The sequence below is a fragment of the Anoplophora glabripennis genome, unplaced genomic scaffold (genome assembly GCF_000390285.2).
Source record: "Anoplophora glabripennis isolate ALB-LARVAE unplaced genomic scaffold, Agla_2.0 scaffold24, whole genome shotgun sequence".
NCBI lineage: Eukaryota > Metazoa > Arthropoda > Insecta > Coleoptera > Cerambycidae > Anoplophora > Anoplophora glabripennis.
In genome coordinates this window covers 911,945-931,825 of record NW_019416404.1, presented here as the reverse complement: position 1 = coordinate 931,825, position 19,881 = coordinate 911,945, and the positions used below count along the sequence as shown (strand labels likewise).

The 19,881-nt window shown below is 33.6% G+C and overlaps 2 protein-coding genes across 2 annotated transcripts; both read left to right on the top strand.

The window, feature by feature from the left end:
* Nucleotides 1-1,708: 1,708 nt before the first annotated feature.
* On the top strand, nucleotides 1,709-4,053 carry LOC108910699 (cilia- and flagella-associated protein 20-like). The gene is made up of 6 exons (XM_018715402.1): nucleotides 1,709-1,792; nucleotides 1,948-2,146; nucleotides 2,666-2,815; nucleotides 3,212-3,337; nucleotides 3,456-3,767; nucleotides 3,809-4,053. Exons 1-6 carry the CDS (start codon nucleotides 1,709-1,711, stop codon nucleotides 4,051-4,053), a joined length of 1,116 nt encoding a protein of 371 aa, XP_018570918.1.
* Nucleotides 4,054-5,088: 1,035 nt separating this feature from the next.
* LOC108910826 (leucine-rich repeat extensin-like protein 5) lies at nucleotides 5,089-19,378 on the top strand. The gene is made up of 5 exons (XM_018715566.1): nucleotides 5,089-5,397; nucleotides 5,456-6,046; nucleotides 7,759-7,926; nucleotides 13,424-13,726; nucleotides 17,924-19,378. The coding sequence occupies exons 2-5, from the start codon at nucleotides 5,489-5,491 to the stop codon at nucleotides 18,605-18,607; spliced, it is 1,713 nt and encodes a 570-aa protein (XP_018571082.1). The 5' UTR covers nucleotides 5,089-5,397; nucleotides 5,456-5,488; the 3' UTR covers nucleotides 18,608-19,378.
* The last annotated feature ends 503 nt before the right edge of the window (nucleotides 19,379-19,881 follow it).

The window sequence follows — 19,881 nt, the reverse complement described above, 5'->3', positions numbered from 1 at the left end:
ATAGTCATGGAGTTATTTTAATCGATTATCTTCAAAAAGGAAAAACAATTACAGGAGCATACTACGCATCATTACTTGACAAGCTGAAGGCAGAACTTGCGGAAAAACGGCCAGATTTGCAGAAAAGGAAAATCCTGTTTCACCAAGACAACGCACCGTTTCACACCTCAGCGGTTGCCATGGCGAAAATCCACCAATTACGGTTTGAACTGCTTGACCATCCGCCTTACTCACCAGATTTAGCCCCCAGCGACTTTTTTTTGTTCCCTCATCTAAAAATTGCGCTCGGAGGACAGAGATTTTCGTCAAATGAAGAGGCAATCACCTTCGTGAACAATTATTTTGCAGAGAAAAACACCGCGTACTATTTGGAGGGGTTACAGACATCGCTGGGAGAAGTGTGTAGAGTTACAAGGACACTATGTTGAAAAAAAAAATAAATTCTGAAAAAATGTATATTATCTTTGTTATGTCGGAAACTCTTCAGACCACCGTCGTATAAGTAAAATGTCAAAAGTCCCCACCAATCCCATGCGTGCTAAAAAATTTATTCAAGGTCAAAGGTCGCAAATATCGGTTTTTTGCATTAACCCAGCTACCATCTGTGAAAGTTTATTATAGAGTTTATAGAACACCCTGTATATGTTTTAAAACTGACATATATTCCGACCTTTGGAAAGCATGTCGTGGTCTCACCAATTTTAAAAACTAATGTTTAAGCCTAACGTTGAAAACTGTCGTCCCATAACAATAATTTCCAACTTTGCCAAGGTTTATTTTAAATACCTATCTTTACAGAATTCAATTTATGATAAAGTTAGAAATTGTATTAACAAAGCTCAGCATGGTTTTGTTAGTGGAAAGTCGACAGTCACAAGACAAGTTGACGTAATTGATACTGATTTTTCTAAAGCCTCTGACAGGCTTGACCACCGTATTCTACTAAATAAACTTAACATGATTTTCACCTCATTATAAATAATATCTTTGCTTCATATCTTAACGATAGGTGTTTATATGTAGACTACTGTGGTTTCATGTCTGTTAAATTTGATGAAACATCTGGTGTTTCTCAAGGTTGAGTCTAGGACCCCTAGCTCTTTAATTTATTTATTAATGACATTGTTACCAATGTTAATGTGAACTGTCTACTCTATGCCAACGTCACGAAATTGTTGCGGGTGATGATAAATAATAATAATTAATGTATAACATTACAAAACGGTTTGGAAGCAGTCAATGCATGATGTGATCTAAATAAGTAGTTGTTGAATGTTTCTAAATGTTATACATTGTATTATTCGATGAAAACACTTTTCATTCATAATCTGTATGGAGAAGTCTTGCATAGAGTCAATGATATTGTTGATTTGGACAATGGCACACACATAGTGTCCATATGAGTTTGCAGGTAACACTATTCACAATGGGTCAATCAGCAGATCGGTATTAAATTTTAAAGAAGGGTTCAAAAACAGGAAAGCCAACTTATCGTGTTCTCTTACTGCAAAATGCTCTCAGGATACCATTATGTGAACTATAAATTGATTTGTTAGAGATGTTGGTTGTATTTTGTAACTTACAGAATTTTTCACTCAAATATGTCTCTGATCGTAAAATTCCACAAACTCATAAAAAATAGAACAGTATTGTGTCAAGTACGTCAAGAAAACTTCAAAATTAATTTTTGAATTCATCCTGGAAAGACATGTTTTCAAATTCATACCAAAGCGGATTTCTGTCGATATTCTACAGCGTCGGAAGTAATCCATTAGCTCTTTGGGATAAACATGTAAGTCCATTTACAAAATTGTAATTTTAAAAACATAGTACAGCCTGGTAGGTACTTATTTTTATTAGTTCAGATTTTTTTCTCCGCAAAAGAAAGGTATAAAGGAATATGTGTGCTAAATTAATTTTTTGTTCCATTCTTATTGGTTGTACAAGGTGAAAAATGGACATATTCGGAGGGTTGTAGACGATGATGTCAAATCTCTCGTTCTTGAAATAGCTGGAACTAATGTAGCTACCACGTATATCACTTGTCCCATACAAGCCAGGGCATCTCTGGGGGTGCAACTGCCCTTTTTGGTGATGGTCATCAAGAACATGAAGAGATATTTCACATTTGAGATACAGATATTAGGTAAGAAAAGAAAAGAAAATATTTAGATTATTTTCGGCAATCGCTTTAAGAATTGTACACCATCTTTGATAGTATTCAATCCAAATTTTTGAAGAAACCATAGAGGGATTTTTAAGAACTCAGCATTGTTTTAAAGGTAAGTTAGTCCATGTAAAAGGTACAAGTTCAGTAAGTAATTTTCTTTGTATCCTAAATCCCAATTTCCAATGTTTGGACCTGCTGTGAAATATTATTTGGTAGTAGCCAGGTGAAAGATTGAGAAAGAATGTAAAAGCCTTCTTGGACTGAAAAGATACGGAGGATTGAAGTCTTCAAGCACAGCTGAAGACTATGTACTTGCGATTATAAAAAGAAAATTTAAGAGAACTTATCCCTATTATTAAATTCTGTTTAGAATTTTATATTTCAATTTTGTTTAGTCCACAGAAGTTTCTAAAGTTTGAGGTTTTTATTTGACTGTTTTTCTTGCTCTTACAAACAGTAGTCGATGCCCTTCATTCATAATTTCTTCCCATACAGATGATAAAGATATGCGTCGCAGATTTCGAGTGTCCAATTTTCAATCTTCAACTAAAGTCCTGCCATTTTGCACCACCATGCCAATAGGCCTCAGTGACGGTTGGAACCAAGTGCAATTCAATTTGGCTGACTTTACAAAGAGAGCTTATGGTGAGAAATATTTGTTTATTTGACGATAAATATTTAATTTATTAAACGAATTTTTTTCTGAGAACCTCTCGATTAATAAATTTTTCAGTTTAAGTTGTCTTACAACAGCACTTTTTTTTTGTACAATGTTTTTAAGGATGAAGGCAAAAAAGATACCTGGTTCTATTTTTCTTAAAGACTAACAATTTAAGTACCTTGTATACAAAAACGTTTTACCTTAATTTACTTTGCAAATAAATTATTTATATTTACCCAATTATGTATCTAATCTACATAGCTAACGTAGAAGACTTAATATTTTCGAACATTTCTTTGCAAAATGTAAAACGCGACGCGTATACTTTTCATAATTTAAAAATTAACAAAAATTTATAGACCTTGAATGGTTTTTGATAGGGTCTACTTATATGGAAACCACTAGAGTACAAATTCACGCCAACGTCCGCATCCGCAGAATATACTTTTCGGACAGGCTCTATAGCGAGGAGGACATGCCGAATGAATTTAAACTCTTCGCTCCAGGTGCCAAGCAGAAAGAACCTCCAGAGAAGAAGAAAGAATCCATTGCTAAACCCAAGGAGGGTAAGTACATATAGCAAACCCAGCCGTCATTTTATCACTCACAGTAATTTCTTGGCAGTAGAAGAACCTATGAGGAAGTCAGTTGAGAAGGTTCCGGACGAAGTTCCTCCAATACCGACGACGCCGATGGAGGATGATAAGACGAAAGCACTGCCGGACATCGCTGCCCCCAGCCCAGTAGATACGGGGGCGCTGAACACTTCGGAGGTGGATATGAAACCGGAAGAGGCGGAAACTGTGGAAGCACCCCCAGAGGAAAAAGAGGCCGTTGAAGCCGCCGAAGTTCCAGAAGAGAGTGCGGAAGTGACTGCGCCCGAAGAAGGCACGGAAAGTCCTGTTCCTGAAGAAGGCGGAGAAGCCCCTGCGAGTGGTAAGGAAACAAAAATATTATGTAGTTCTGTATTATCACAGCGGTGGCGGATACCTCCACACTTGACCCAACTTCGTTTTTATTAGCTCCAACAGAAGAAACAACTGAGCAAGCGCCGACGGAGGCTACTGAAGAACCCGCTGCTACTACCTCAGAACTGGCCACCACAGAGGAACCTGAGCCAACCACAACGGAGGAACCAGCATCCACAGAAGTAGCCACCACTGAGGAACCAGGAACCACAGAGGCACCTACAGAGTCAGAAGTTGGTTCTCCTGAGAAATAGACATGTCATAGATGATTATTGAATGTTTTGTAATTCTTAGAAATCATTAACATGGATATAATTTAAAGTAACTTATTTGCAAATTGTCTGGATTTTACTTTATATTTAATATTTACAATAATAAATACACTTTGGTTTAGTTTAGAAATTATGCTATTGATAGAAGATTCTCGATTTTATATTTCGGAACATAAAGATCCATCTGTCGGTTGTTTCAATATCTAATTGATAATACGTTCCTGTTTATAATTCGAAAACAACATGAGAACAACTTATCCAGTCTTATCACCTGCGAGGTAAATTTTTGAACGCACTTTCTCTGTCGGGCCATCTGCTATGTAGATGTCAAAATTACAGAATGTTTCATTGTTGCGACATCTATGAGCGTATGACATAGTGAAAATATACAGAACTCAAACTCAGTCAATTCCGGTCAGGGTTGTCCAAAATTACCATAAAAAATACTGGATCTTCGGGATGTTGGACGTACATTCTAGAAAGTATACAATATTGTTCATTGTGATTATCCAGTTTTAAAAAATATATAATTTTAATAAATTAGCCAATGCATAAGAATTTACTATTCCTATAAAGTTACTTTAAACTGTTAAAGTTAAAAAATAAACATGTTATAAGATTAATCTTGTAAAACACGAATAATTTTATTTCTGATTTTATTATCTAAAAACTGTCTTATTAAAAATGCATAAAATTCTGAATGTAGTTTTGTCTTATTTTGTTTTAAAAATAGGTGGGCTGTTAAGTAGGCTACCTTTACCAATCAAATTTAGGTCACTGCTGAAATACTAGAATATTATATTTTATAAAAAAAATTGAAATATATACAAAATGATTCCATCGAAGTCTTTTAGTATTTTTAGCGATTAATTTCCTATCCATATTTATCACAGTTCATATTATCTTATACAAAATATAACAGTAACACTACACTGTTTAAATAGCCAGTATTTTGCCGCCATACTATGTTGAAGAATAGGATTAATAGGAATAATAGGAGTATTTTCGTACCTAAAGTAGTGTGCAAAATCCCTGACTGTCTGAATTTTTACAATATTGTGGTAGGATAACTAAATCCAAAAAAGAACCATAAAAAATGGAATCGAACAAAGTTGAGTGAATTCATCGAAAAAAGTGTCTTTTTGTTGATCAAGCATTCTTCTGTCCAACGTTTCTGTCAGTGGGTTATTTAGCATCATAATTTTGATAATAGTATTGCCAATTTAGGGTTTAATATAATGTAATTTAACTCAAAATGTCTCATCATACAAAATTCTGCTTTAATTGATGTGTGCGCCTTCTGTTATGGTTTTGAATGCATTTGATGTAAGTAAATATAGGTTATGTCACAATTTTTTTAAAGTAAACCAGCTTTATTTTCCAGAAATTTTTACTGTAGTATCAATGTAGTCTGGAAATGGTGTGTAAGGAGGAGGTTTTATTCTGGTTTAAGGACTTGGATGGTTATAAAAGGATAGATGTGTTATATGAGTTACTAAATATGTGTTTACCTTTTGAGTTGCGTTTCATAGGTTCTTGCATAGAAGAACTAGGGAAGCATACTTATCAAGAATTGCGGGGACCTACTCTCACAGCAAATGATTTAGAAAAACTTTCTAAAGATGTGTCGTTTAATCAGGGTATTTTAGATGAAAATGTTCGACATCGAGTGTTGGTGTATATATCGTTACTATCATCTAGGAACTATAGTGTAGCAAATTGGTTGTATAAAAAGGTATTAAGGACAGACCATATTGAAGATTATTTAGTGAAAGAGAGGGGTAAAGATGAAGTACTCCATAGTGAATTTTTATTATTGTATACGATGGCTTTACACCATCCCGCATTTACATTTGACCAAAAACAATTTTTTAGTAAAGTATTGGCACATTTAATTGATTTTAGGGAAAATCGTGTTTCTGCCAAACACTGTGCACTCGGGTATCCGCCTGGATTTGGATATCCAACCCAGAAGGTAAATATATCTTACTTTAATTATATCATACAAATATCTGATGGAATGATAGTGAATTTTATATTGTTTTTTTTTTTTAATTTAAACATATTCCATTTCCCTACAGTGAAACAACTATATTTCAGACAATTGATTTACAATCTTGTATATATAATATCTTGAGTCGTGCCTACTACATTTTCTAAAATTAGGTTCAAAAATAGGTAAAACATTAACAAAATTTTTAAGAAAATTTCTCAAATTATTTGCTGCAGCTACATAAATACTATTTATAAATTTATCTGGTAATAAGAAAGAGAGTACCATGCGGATAAATTAATTTATTTCTGAACTTTTATCTTTGTCACGTTCTTTCTATGATCTATCTAAATTACAGATCGATCTTTATTAGCTATATTATATTCACATGAGATTGTTTATGCAAGTGCATAAATATACAGTTTTTGCAATGTCAATTAGTTCATATCACACGACCTTCAACAACTTTAAAAATAACATAAAATGTAAGGAAATAAAATACAATGTTGGTAATATTAGGGGAATTACAGTCCTGAGTTTTATATTTATTTAAAGTATTGAAGTTCATCTCTTCTTTCTAATAATCAAGGTGACGTATATGATTATTATATGCTATACATATTATCTTCGACTATTATAGGTAGTTGCAGCATTTGGAAAAGTTGCCCATATACTCTCAATTGAAATTATAGTTTATATTATAAATTAAGAACATATATGTACATTGGGTCAAAAAATTCCAAATCGTATGATTTTATGAATATTTAAAAAATGTGGACGTACATACATATATGCATATAATCTAGAATATTAAAAAAAAATAATTGTTTGTTATAGTCCATCGGAGTTAGATTCTAATGTACTGTTTTGCAGAATGCAATAAATTTACTAAGTACCTATTTAATTCCCTGTGTAAAGTTTCTTAGAAATTTTAGGTGTTAATTAAATTTCATTAAAAAAAATGTATTAATTACGTTGGTACTTTAATAATTGGAAATGATTAAAACTTTTCTGATCAGTAATTAGTGTCACGCTTGATTTGCAATTTTGAGAAAGCTAACAAAAAATGCAGATTATTAACATTTATGTGTTAAGGTGAACTTTTTAACAGTATTTGTATTATATTTATAAATTTTGTTAAAGGAATTGTATTATTATTCTCAAATAATGATCATAAATTTATTTTTTTTTTTGATGTTAGCCCCCCATCTCATTAAAAAGCTAAACACAATTTTTATTAATTTTGTTTCCGTATAGTATTGAATGCATTGTTTGATAAAAAAATCAAATTTTTGCTAGCACCTGATATATTATCAGTTTTTAATCTCGTAAGTTGTTTGAATATTTTTATGATAGGAAAATATTTGTAATTTATATAAAATCTCAGGTTTATCACGTAATTGTTATCTAATACGTAAATACCAAACAAACGGAGGCATAATAACTTGATAAAACATGTGCCGATGCAGTTAGGATTTTTTTTTTCTGTTCTGTACTAATTAAATAGTAAATGTTTTTGTGACACAAAAAAAGCTATTAAAATTTCTGTCATAGATCTTTAGAAAAAATCGATTAAACCTTCAGTTAATCACCATTGTTGCTAAGTTAAAATATAATCCACAACAAGTTTTATTATATTCAGTCTTTTTTTTATTAATTAGAAAACTACTTAGTTTAAAATTTTATTTTAACAGATCCATGACATACCAACGATACCGGTAAAGGTCGCTCCGACGTCATGTGGTGACACGCCCGCTACCTTTCAGCATCCACCCGGTCTCACACATTTACCACCCCCGCCCCATATAGACTTTATCACTCCTATGTGGAGCAGGCCGGGATTTCCATACGGTGCTCCAGAGGTAATAGCGCGATATTGTCCTTGTTTTTTTTAATGTTCAATACAAGGTGCAACTTTATGTGGGTGTTAGTTTTTAAGGGGTAATAGTACATGTTTACCTGAATACGAATATGAATTTTTTTTTTTTCAAATAAATAGTCGAGTTCTATGTAATTAGTTTTTTAAAATGCTCTTTACTTCTTATATACGCCGCCACTGATACTTATGTATTTATAACAAGATTGTTGGCAACTACAGTGCACGTGGAGGGAGATAGTGCGGGACAATGGTGACGAAGCAAAAGGGGTCAGTTGTTCCGCATTTGAGTCTGGTACATCTAACTATGAATTTGAATGTTTTGCATCATTATTATATTCTAAACTCCATATCCTGAGGCCACATAAAACAACAAATTCAGAGAAGTGTTATAAAATCATATGAGTAAACAGACTATTTATTTTTGTGTATTTCATTTATCAAAAGCCTCTGTATAAATATGACCCCCACTCAACGTTACACCCTGTATATTCCAAAGATCCAATGAATTACAATTTTTTTTTGTTGTATAAGTTTTATAATTTCCGATGACAGTTTAGCTCTAAGTTACTATTTTGTGATAATTTCTATGACTGAAATTTAAGGAATTTTTAGTGAATCAAAAAATTATTTTCTTATCGTCTACTGTTATGATCAGCATATCATCATTGCGCCTTCAAAATGCGCCATGTGTATTTTATCAACTTGTTCGGAGGAGTTAAAAAACTGTTTCTTGGACCTTTTTATTTAAGAATTACACCAATTATTTTTAATTTTACCGCGGACAGTCACAATTCTGTAGAAAATAATACGACTGTTTTTAGCCAGATTATGCGGTCTTTTAAAATATATAAAGCGCAATTATTACTACTACATTTAAAATTTAGTGAACAACTGTGATTAAATAATTTAGTAATTAAAGCAGTAATATAATGAATCGAATTTAGAGCTTTGTCCTGAAAGATTAACTGGTTTAGATTGAGATACAGATTTATCAGTTTATTTCATTTTATAAAACTATTTCGTGACCTCAATTAGCCTACTTAAAAATTTAAAATATTTATCAGTTGTTCAGTTGACAAATTATCTATTGCTTGAAATTAGTATTTATATTTTTTCTCTGAATAGAGTTTAATTGATGTTGGGTTACTATTAAAATTGGAATAAATAAACTTACTTTTTTTTTGTTCCACAGTGTATTTTTGCCACACTGAAAAGATTTTTTAATTTTAAATATTTAAATTTTTTTGCAGTGGCAAAAATACCGAATTAAACAATAAATATATAAATTTATTATAAATACTACCATAAAATCAGCAATTAGGTAACATAATTATTATAAAAATATGAAATTTTCAGAAAATTATGTCTATTACGAAATCAAATTATTAATTGAAATTGAAATATCATTTATCTAATCATACAAGTTTGTTTTAGTAAAATTAATTGTGAAACTGAAAAGTTTATATTCTGGGTGGCTTGATCACCACAGGGATCTCATAAACAATAAAAGATACAAAATTTAAATCATAAATAAGTTGCATGACATCAGCGGCTTTTGAAAGATGGCTTTAATTTTCTTAGAGCTTTCATATATTACTATAGTAGGATCATATTCGATACAAAGTAATAAATCATTATCTGTCAAGGGATCCAGTGCAGTACGGTTTTAAGGGGTTTAGAAATTGAATAATTTCTTTATGCACTATGAAGGGAAAAATCCCTTTATTCTCATAAACTATTTATTCTAAACGTAATTGATTATAAATCCAATTTGTTTTTTAAATTTTACATTTTATCTCCGTACGCGCCACTGTTATTTACTTGTTTTTTGAAGGCGGTCTCTGATTTTCGTCCAAGCTCGCCAGGTTAGTATTTGACGTATAACCGACCACTTCATACACTCTATGCACCTGGGCGACTACAGCTACTACCAGAACACAGTATATATGAAGCGGTATTTCATGTTAAATTTCAGATGGTTCATCTTACGCTTCCTAAAACTGATAACACGATTTTCCTTTGATAAAAACCAACAATTTTTTGCTCTACTTTGCATCAAATAAGATCCTACTATAGATAAGTGGAATTTTATAGACACCAATTTTCTTCTTTTTTAATAACTATAATTATGTAGAATAGAAGTTTGAAAACTTCAAGTATTATGTAAACCAAAATAAGGAAAAAGAATCTTATCAAGGAATGTCCAGTAATGCTTCAAATTATAGATGAAACTGTTCGAAAATAAAAAAAGCTAATTTTTTAAATAATTATCTCTGAAGATGCTCGATGCAGAGGGGTAAAACTGAAGCTCACAATATACATATAATTAATGTTAAAAATCCACTAAATTCATATACAGGGTCGGAAAGTCCCCATGGTTCATCGGCTGTTACGTGAGAGCGATAAAGTAAGTCACAGAAATCCGTGCGATAGAGAAAGATGGCTATAATGAAGGCGTCTAATAGTCACCGCCCATTTCGTCCTTCCACAAATAAGAAGTGGATCTTATTTGTGGAAGGGCGAAATGGGCGGTGACTATTAGACGCTTTCATTATAGCCATCTTTCTCTATCGCACGGATTTCTATGACTTTCTTTATCGCTCTCACGTAACGGCCCTTGAACCATGGGGACTCTCCGACCCTGTATACCTAATTAATCAATTGGTGGAAGAGATATTTTGGAAGTTTGCTCACTACTTTTAATTATTTTAATTTTATTTGAAAAACAAGCCATGTACAAAGTAATACGAGCATTATATATAAATAAACTATTCAGGAAAAATTAGTGTCTCACTAAGCAAAAAAAGTGTTTAACTGATAATCGTTGGTTAAACTGTTTACTAGTAATTATATTTTAAATGTGTTTTGTACATTACTACAGATAGTAGGGAATAGCTAATGATTTTTCTAGAAATGCGATTTTAATTGAAATATAAATGTAATTCATGTAAAACCGGAAAAGATCATTGGCCTAGGAAAATGTAAAATGTGTAAATCAATGACTATTTTGACATTTTCAGTGTTTTGCAATTATAATCCCACTTCTAGTAAAAAAAAATAAAAAATTCTGTAAGCTTTTTCTATAAAACAAGCTCTTCTATAATTATTTTATATTCACTGAAGTACCTAATAACAATAATGTAAGATAAAACAAGTTATAAATTGAAATCGATTGTTGAAAAAAAAATCTTTAAAACCACCAGAAATTAAAAATAGTGATCTAATTTTCAAAATATATAGTGGCATCAAATTTCATTGATACTTGGTGTTAATGACTCCCCATGTATGTCACTGGTTGATATGTATGTTCGGAAAAATTTTTCAGTTAAACATATCAGTAGTCTGCCTCAAGCGTCTTCAAGAGATATTTTTGAAAACGTGAAATATTTTTCAAAGAACCCCGTACAAAACATATGGAAATTGAACACCAATCAATTTTTATGAAACTTCGTATTTTGATAGTCCTCGTCATGCTGATCAAAAGTCTCAATCGGCACGAAGCTCTACATCCCCTTCCAACCCCCCAAAATCAGGGTAATGAACTTGATAGATTACAGGTCAATTGGCTGACCGGAATATTTCACTACTGTAGTCGAACCTACAGACACCTGTACCATAACTAGGCTTAAGACTATCAATGGGCACCGAGCCCTGCAACCCCCACCAACCCCCCAAAGGTCAGGGGGATGCACTTGACAGATTATCGGTCAATAAAACTACCGAAATATTTTACTGTTGTAGTGGAACATGCAGCCACCCAAACTGTAACTAGGTTTAAGACTACTATCTCCAAAACACTTAATCCTCCATCCCTCTCCCTCCCCACTAACTACCAAAGCCTGTCATGTGACTTTTCCCTACTTACTGGTTGAGTAACTACTTAATTGTGAATTCCATCTCACAGCCACCTAAACAATCATTACTCTATATTCTCCAACGTCGACCCCCGACAATTGAACCACCCACCACCAACCCAAATCCCACGGTTGGGGTCGGACCAACCCCAGTTCTTATCGAAGCCTGACATGACTTATCCCTGCTTACGGCTTATGAAACCGTTCAATCTTGAATTCCATCTTACACCCATCTTATTGTTTAATACAGCCTTTTAATAATATATTATATATTTAATAACCCACAAGAAGTATCAAAACCTGACATAAGATTTTTTGCTGTTTGTGGGATGTGAATCCCTGGCTGTAGGTTCGACTGCAGCAGTAAAATATTTCAGTAGATTCATTGACCGATAATCTGTTAAGTGCATCCTGCTGACATTTGGGGGTGGCTTTGGGGTGTTGGTGGGGGTTGCAGGGCTCGGTACCCATTGATAGTCTTAAGCCAAGTTATGGCATAGGTGTCTGTAGATTCGACTACAATAGTGAAATATTACGGTAAGCCAATTGACCTGTAATCTGTCAAGTTCATTATCCTGATCTTTGGGGGTGATTTTGTGGTGTTGGAAAGGGTTGTAGGGCTTCGTGCCCATTGAGACATTTAATCAGCATCACGAGGACTATCAAAATACGAAGTTTCATAAAAATTGACTGGTATTCAATTTCCATGTTTTGTGCGGGGTTCTTTGTATCTCTAAATGAAGCTCTACATTCCTTCATCGGACTTTTTTTTCTTATTTTGACTACTTGAATTAAAATTTTAAGTTTGTCCAATTAATCTGTAAACATCTTGTATAAGAAATTTGAAGGGGTCATTCAAAAACGTGTGGCGTTGCACAGCTGTTTTGTTATTTAAAAGTGCTATTCGTACAAAAGAGTATTTTCTACAAACACAAAATATTTTAAACAGTTAATAGCTGAACTGTTTAAGACTTATTGAATAACAGTAACTATGTAAAATGCTCCATCTACGGCGCGGTTTAACGGACTGCAATATATTGCATCATTGCCGTCTTTTATTTATTGAATTATTGCAATCGCTATACACATTATATTGCTCTTTCAATCATATATTTTCTATTTATATTGTGCAACTAATTGCTGACAAATGTAATAAATTGTTGCCAGAAACGATTACATACAGTCGACAAGTTGATTTTAGATATATATATTGCTCATCACCTTCAATAAACCGTACCATGGATGGGCCCTTTTGTGATACCTGACTAATGCACAACGATAAAAAAAAATGGACTAGACACTTTTTTCATCATAATGAAATACATGTATAGACCGAACTTAGGTGAGAATTGTAACCGTTTTCCTTATTACCGGTTTTAGAAATGGCAATATAATTATTGTAGAATTTTACATTTTTTCTGTAACTTTAATGGCATTTAAAATTTATAGCACTGAAATTACGTCGATTTTCCTCCATTTTCCTTAACTTATATGCTCAGTTTAATTAACTTATATCTTTTACGTTTCCGCAATCCTCCTGGGGGAATTCTTCACTGAATCAGGCTGTATAGCTATTTTTGTATAAAAATAATTTAATTCTACTAGTTGCGACTTACTAATTTGCAGGTGCCACCTTTCCCACCTCCTTCCATATCACCGTTAGTTAGTCAAGCAACTTCACCTAATCAGAGCAGAAGTACCTCGCCGCACAGATCCCAGATGAGTATAAGACCGCCGCCACCTCCGCAGGTGTTGCAGCCGCCGCTGGCAGGGCCACCACCTAACGTTCCGATGAACGGCCCACCGCCACCTCTGGATATAATGCCAGTCTCTGTGCATCCGCAGCCATCACTAGATCAGCTCTCTCAAACTAATCTGCCTGTGTATAGTAACCCCGACTTAAAGTTGGCCGAGGACGACTTAGCAAAGGTATTTAGTTTAGAAGTATTTGGCTTGCGAGTCGGGTGAGGTATGTTTTTCAGTTCGTAGGAAGTTTTAGTGAAGGTAGCTACAGTAGGACTTCTTGTATTTAATACTCAAGGGTCAATCGGTTGCTGATAAATGAAAGAGCTAGTTAATTTTACTAATTAAACATTTATTTTTTTTTAATTTTAATTTTAATATACAAAAACTACAACGGTATTAAAAATAACTTAGGTATTTTGACTTTTAAAAATAAAAAAAATGATACACTAAAGAGTATGTCTAAAATATAAATACAGCAAAAAAAAACAGGTACATTTTCTTTCCCAGATATGTTTTTTCCCCATTAGCTCCTAAAATTTAATATGCCTTAAACAAGGTATGCTTTTTTTCTAAACTTCTTAAAATTTATTTATTTCAGTGTAGTAGAGTTGTTTCAAAATCTTATGAGCTTTGACCTTCATATGCGCAGAAACATAATTCCGACTGTCGCCTAAATTATTCTACGTCCTAAAAACATTACATCCATTATTCTCAGTCTATCTCGAGCTCTCGTAGCGTAAACAAGCCTTATCCGATTACAAATATCATAATAAAATGCCCTATTCTTTATTATTTTAATTTAAACAATAAAAATATATAACAAGCGTTCAAATAAAAACGTGGTCGAAGTTGGCTCTGACACATTGGACGTAGGGAGTAACTTATAGCGACCAACTTAACCTCATTTCTCAACGAGCTGTATAGCTGCTGTCAGTTTCAATAACGTTAATGACTATATAACTTTATTTTAAAGAATAATCGTGATAACAATAACAAACAATTAAAGGAGCTGCGGAAAGTGTCCCCCTCCTTGTTCCAAGCACTTTTCACACCTGTTCCTCAAAGAATTAAAGACATTTTCTAAGATGCTCGGGGTATTGTTAATTTCACGAATCTTGTCTATAAGTCGAGCCTGCAGATGGTTTAAATCAGGAAAAGACAGTTCAAAAATAGTGTTTTTAAGGTAAGGCCACAAAAAGAAATCTCACGGCGTAATATCACATGACCTCGGTGGAAATTCATGTTCAGCATTGAGACTTATTAGTCGATTTTGGAAAACTTCCCTCAACATATTCATTGTCTCGCCTGCCGTATGTGCCCTTGCGCCATCTTGTTGAAAGTAAAAGTTTGTAATTTGTAATAAAACACGTACAGAAGTTCTTGGCGCATTTTCCATTATTTGTTGGACATTTTCTTTTAATTCTTCAGTCCGCTTTTTAGGTCGGCCGCTTCCTTCTTTTCTTGTTACACTGCCCGTTTCACGAAAAACATTAACACAATGCTGAACTGCACTTTGAAAAATTTTGTACTCAACAACGCCGGGAAATTGATTTTGAAATTCTATGAAACATTCCTCAGTAGAATACTTCCATATTCCATCAATCTTGCGTCCATTTCTAAAGTAGGACTCTATGATAAACACTTTTTGTTCTTGAGAAAACACCATTTTAAACGCTTTTTAAAACGAAAATATTCAAATTGATAGCGGCGATATAGCGTTTTGACAGATGACGTTTAAGTCCCTACGTCCAAATTTTCAGAACCAACTTGACCATGTTTTTATTTGAACGCTCGTTATAACGAACGTCCGCCAGTTGACTTTATTGAGGCCCGAGCGCCTTAGTTCATTTCTGGTTGTAATGAGGCACGTGGTCTAATTCTGAGTCAATGTTTTCCACAAAGTGCTTTTTAGAAGAATTATGTGGATACGCCATGCCTTTCGCGCATTTCGCGGCTTATGAGATTTTGAAACTACTCTACCATATTTTAGCAATGTCCTGTACATATACAGAGTCTTCATAAATGATTATAAGCCAAGTGATCAGTAATTTTCTTTGGAACAGTAATTTTATTTCCTTCGTGTTGTTAAAAATTATTAATACAGTAGGATCAAGATTAATTAAAACATAATATTCTGTGTCACCAGCTGTGATTGGTGTGATTTTTCACGAGATTTTATTCAACCAATCAGCATTATCTTGAGCGTAGACATAACGGTTTGTCATTGTTCATTGTAAACGAATCATTAATATTGGTGATGCCAAGATTTAGGGATTTTTCTTTACCAGTACCTGTCGTGCTTGGCGGTCACATGGCTTGTAATTATTTATTAAGGCTGTTGAGACCATAAGATTATTGAATTCTATTTCACCATTATGATAGTGTTAAAAAAAGAAAGTAACAATTTTCTTTTTTCCGTGGTAATTAGAAAACCAAAATAACATGAATTTCTCAGTTGAAATTCTGAATTTAATGAGGGAATTATGAATTTAAAGTTAGAATTAGTTTTTTAAATAATTAATTAGTGTGGTTACCTTTGTAAAAAAGATCTCAATTTGGCACTAAATGAAAATATTTTTGAAACATAAATATACTTGATCATGAAGCATATTTTGTACAAATAGTTATTCTGAATTTCCATTTCGAAATTTCTTGTTTTTCATATTTTAGTAGTCTTTTAAAATACAAATTTGTTGCTACAATTTTTTAAGACTGCCAAATATTTAAAAGTATATTTCACGAATGACTGGCATTTTATTAGAATCGGTTTAAACAAGGGTTATAGGTGATAGCACCATCTAGTCAAGTGCCATTTAAACATTTAGTCTAGAATTGACGCAGGATCTTTACAAAGAATGCCTATTTATTGCCATTTTTTGTCAGTTTCTCAATTCCACTTTAGAATCGTTAAAATGAAGTATTTTCCTCAAAGGCCGAGCCTGACAATATAATAGAAAACATGAAAAATCTCGGATAATTCGGTGTATTGAAAAATAGATGGTTTGTTGAATGAGGTTCTACTGTAGATACTAATCTACGAACGCATTTCCTTGTAATAGACGAATATGTTTTTTTCCATAAATGTAGGAAAAGCTGTTTTAGAAATTTTAAGAAAATTAATTTTAAAAATGTGGCACAATTTTTTATACTGCTCTGTGATCCATTTAAGATGGAAATATCCTTAAAAAAAAGTATTTCTGTCCTGATTTGTTTCGATTTATTACTTTTTTTTTTTCTTGAAAATAGCAGCTTATAAAACGTTTGAATTAATATTTAATTATTATCAAAGCCCACTTATTATTATTTTTTTCTCTGTCAAATTTACAAAATTTATTAGCCATTTTTTAAATTTAAACTCGGACTTCGCTGTTATTGAACTCAGAATTATGTAGAAAGAGTTTGCAGAAAGTCTAGTCGATATTATTTTGCTAATGCCAAAATTAATATTAATAATTCAATTTAAATAATGATTGTTAAAATGTTTCCAATCCAACCTCTAAAGTTGACTCTTTTAATTTCTAATTTTCTAATTTCTACGTTAAGTAAACGAACTATTATATTAATATTACTTTCGACAATTAAGAGATGTTTTAGGAAATATTTGGGTATAAGTTATGAAGGGCATAATTTAATAATTATTGGAATGCTTGGTTGATTTAAGAATAATTGATATAATATTAATTTTGTCAATAATATTAATATTTTTTTATTAAACTGGAAACAAACTCTTTTTTGAGGATGTAGATTCCAGTGCTGTTGTTGTGAAAATAGTGCAGCAACCCCCAATACTCAGATCTTGTGAACCATTGTGCACGCTGCCAGTAAGAGTTTAAAATAAGCCTATGCTATGAGCGAAAGCAAGCACCAGCTTTGCTTCCTCGTATTTGTGTCTTTTCATCATTCAACAAATGGAGTGACAGAGGATCTGTATAGAGCCCTCGTCTTTATAATTGTACATTGTTTTTTTTTTTATCGAGTTAATGAATCTTTTTAAATAACATTGTATAACCGTCACTGTTGGATCTGGATCTGTAACCCAAGTCATTTCATACCATCTTCATACCATCATTTCGGTTTACAAAGACAGGGCATTGACACATCCCAAGATGGTGCAGAATGGGATCCTGTGGAACAAAAGTGCTTGTAACCTCGTTTAATTGTTTGTGCATGTGCACTTGTAGAAACAGTCAGGTTTTATCGTTCAAATTTATCTCCAAAAAACTATGCAAATGTCGTGAGAAATAGCTTTTTATTGGGAAGTTTCCATCTTGAGTGGGTAACACTGTACGATAGAATGATAATTCGCATTAATAATGCTCGGTCAAAGTCCTTTGTGGAAATACTAGATTTGAATGTGTTTTAATCCCTCTCACTTTGCAGTTAAGCTCAATAGTGGAAGAGAAGCATCTAATGTGGCCCCAACAGGCTCCTCCGCTGAACGAAGTGAAGTCGAACGGCATTAGATTTCCCCATTTTCTAGGGAACGTTAAACCCTTCCTCGTTGAACAAATGCAAGCCCTAAACCTGGAAGGCGAGAACTCCCTTCACCAATCCAACTCGTCCAGCAATAGCAGCCCGAACGGGACGCCCCCCAGCACACCCCTTAGCACGCCGGCTTCCACGCCGCACGGGCCGGGCAGGGGCGACAAGTCCAGGGTGAACGGAATGCCGCAGTTCGGAGTGAGCTCGGGGCCACCCCTCCACAACACCACGCCGCCGCCCCCACCAACGTTCAGCAACAGCTCGGTGCCTTACAGTTTTCCCCAGTTCACGGCCCTTCCCCCGAACAGGTCAATGTTCCATTACACCCAGGCTTTCAGACCTACTTTCACTCCCCCCTACCCCAATTACCCGACTGACAACTCCTTCCCCACCTACACTTATCCTTATATGTCCCTTATAATTTCCAGCCACTACCAGCCACGGACTCCTCCCGGTTGCTACAATTGTGGCGCGACCGGCCACCTGGGCACCGAATGCCCCAGTCAGAATATCGAGGAGATCACGCAGAAGAAGACCTATCAGTTAGAATACACATCTCCGCTACCCGATCCGGAGAAATGATAGTGTACCGTACAGTTTTGAACGAGTTTATCCAGTGATCTGAACAGTTACCGTACTGTTTGAAATGTGTAATATAGGTTTAAAATCATGTAATTATTATGTAAAAAGTCTTTATTTTTTCTCGTTTGGCATTAATTACGCCTGCCGTTTTTTTTTTCTCTAATTTTACCTCTGTGGTTTTTAGTCTTGTTTTTATACAATTTTATATAAATTTGCAATTTTTAAAATTCGAGAATCTCCGGGTGTTTTATAGACAACGTATGATTTTTATCATATTTTTTTTAATACAGTACTTATTGCAGAAATAATGTCGCCATATACAGATTAAGTACCATGTTTATTGTTTACTATTTTTTTTTGTTACGAAAAAAAAAACAAAATAAAAGTTGGTTAGATTGGTTCTAGGAAATGTAATCGAATTATGTCAATAAAGTGCTTTTTACAACCAGCGTATTAAGGAATGACTGCAGTAAGATAAATCAGGAACGATAATCGGTTATTTATGACGGTTTGATGAAATATCATGTAAAATATATGTTAATTTAGTGATGTTAAGTACGAGCAGTAGTAATGTGTTTAGTTTTACAACTTAATTACTTTTTTCCTGCTACAGTCGTGGAACACCGATTTCTTAGTCAAATATTGTGATAGTTATCTTCTCGATGAATATTTCTTGTATTCTTATTTTTAGTGTCGGTGTACGCCTAGTTACGATTATTGTAACGATCGATAAAACAAGTGTATTCGAGGAAATGAAGCACTGAACCTCCGAAATCTGTGCAGTAAGATGGATCGTGACGCGGTTTTTTGCTTTCGATTCGTTAGAGCGTCCAGAAAGTTTGTGACCCTGTGTGATCAATGAGAAATGAAAATTGCATTGGTGCATAAGAAATATGCATTTTTAAAATTGCATCTCGAAGAGTTAAAATATGAAAAATTTACAACTCGGGGGATATTGACGGAAATGAGTTCAATTTTGCTACTCGGGGGTTTTTGAGGTCGTTGAACACGAATATCCTGGAATTTTGTGGAAATTCATTATAAACTTAGCCGAAACTCATTTCCTCGGGATTTTTGGGGTCGCTCAACACTAATATCACGACGGTAACGGTCCACGAGGTACCTAGTACCCAGGATGGCTGGATTCTGTGACAATTATTTTCTTAATTATTTTTTATTATAAAAATACATTTATTCATTACAAAAAATACATGTTTTCAAAAAAATATTATACTTAGATGTCTTTACAATTTTAAATTTTCTTATTTAAATTT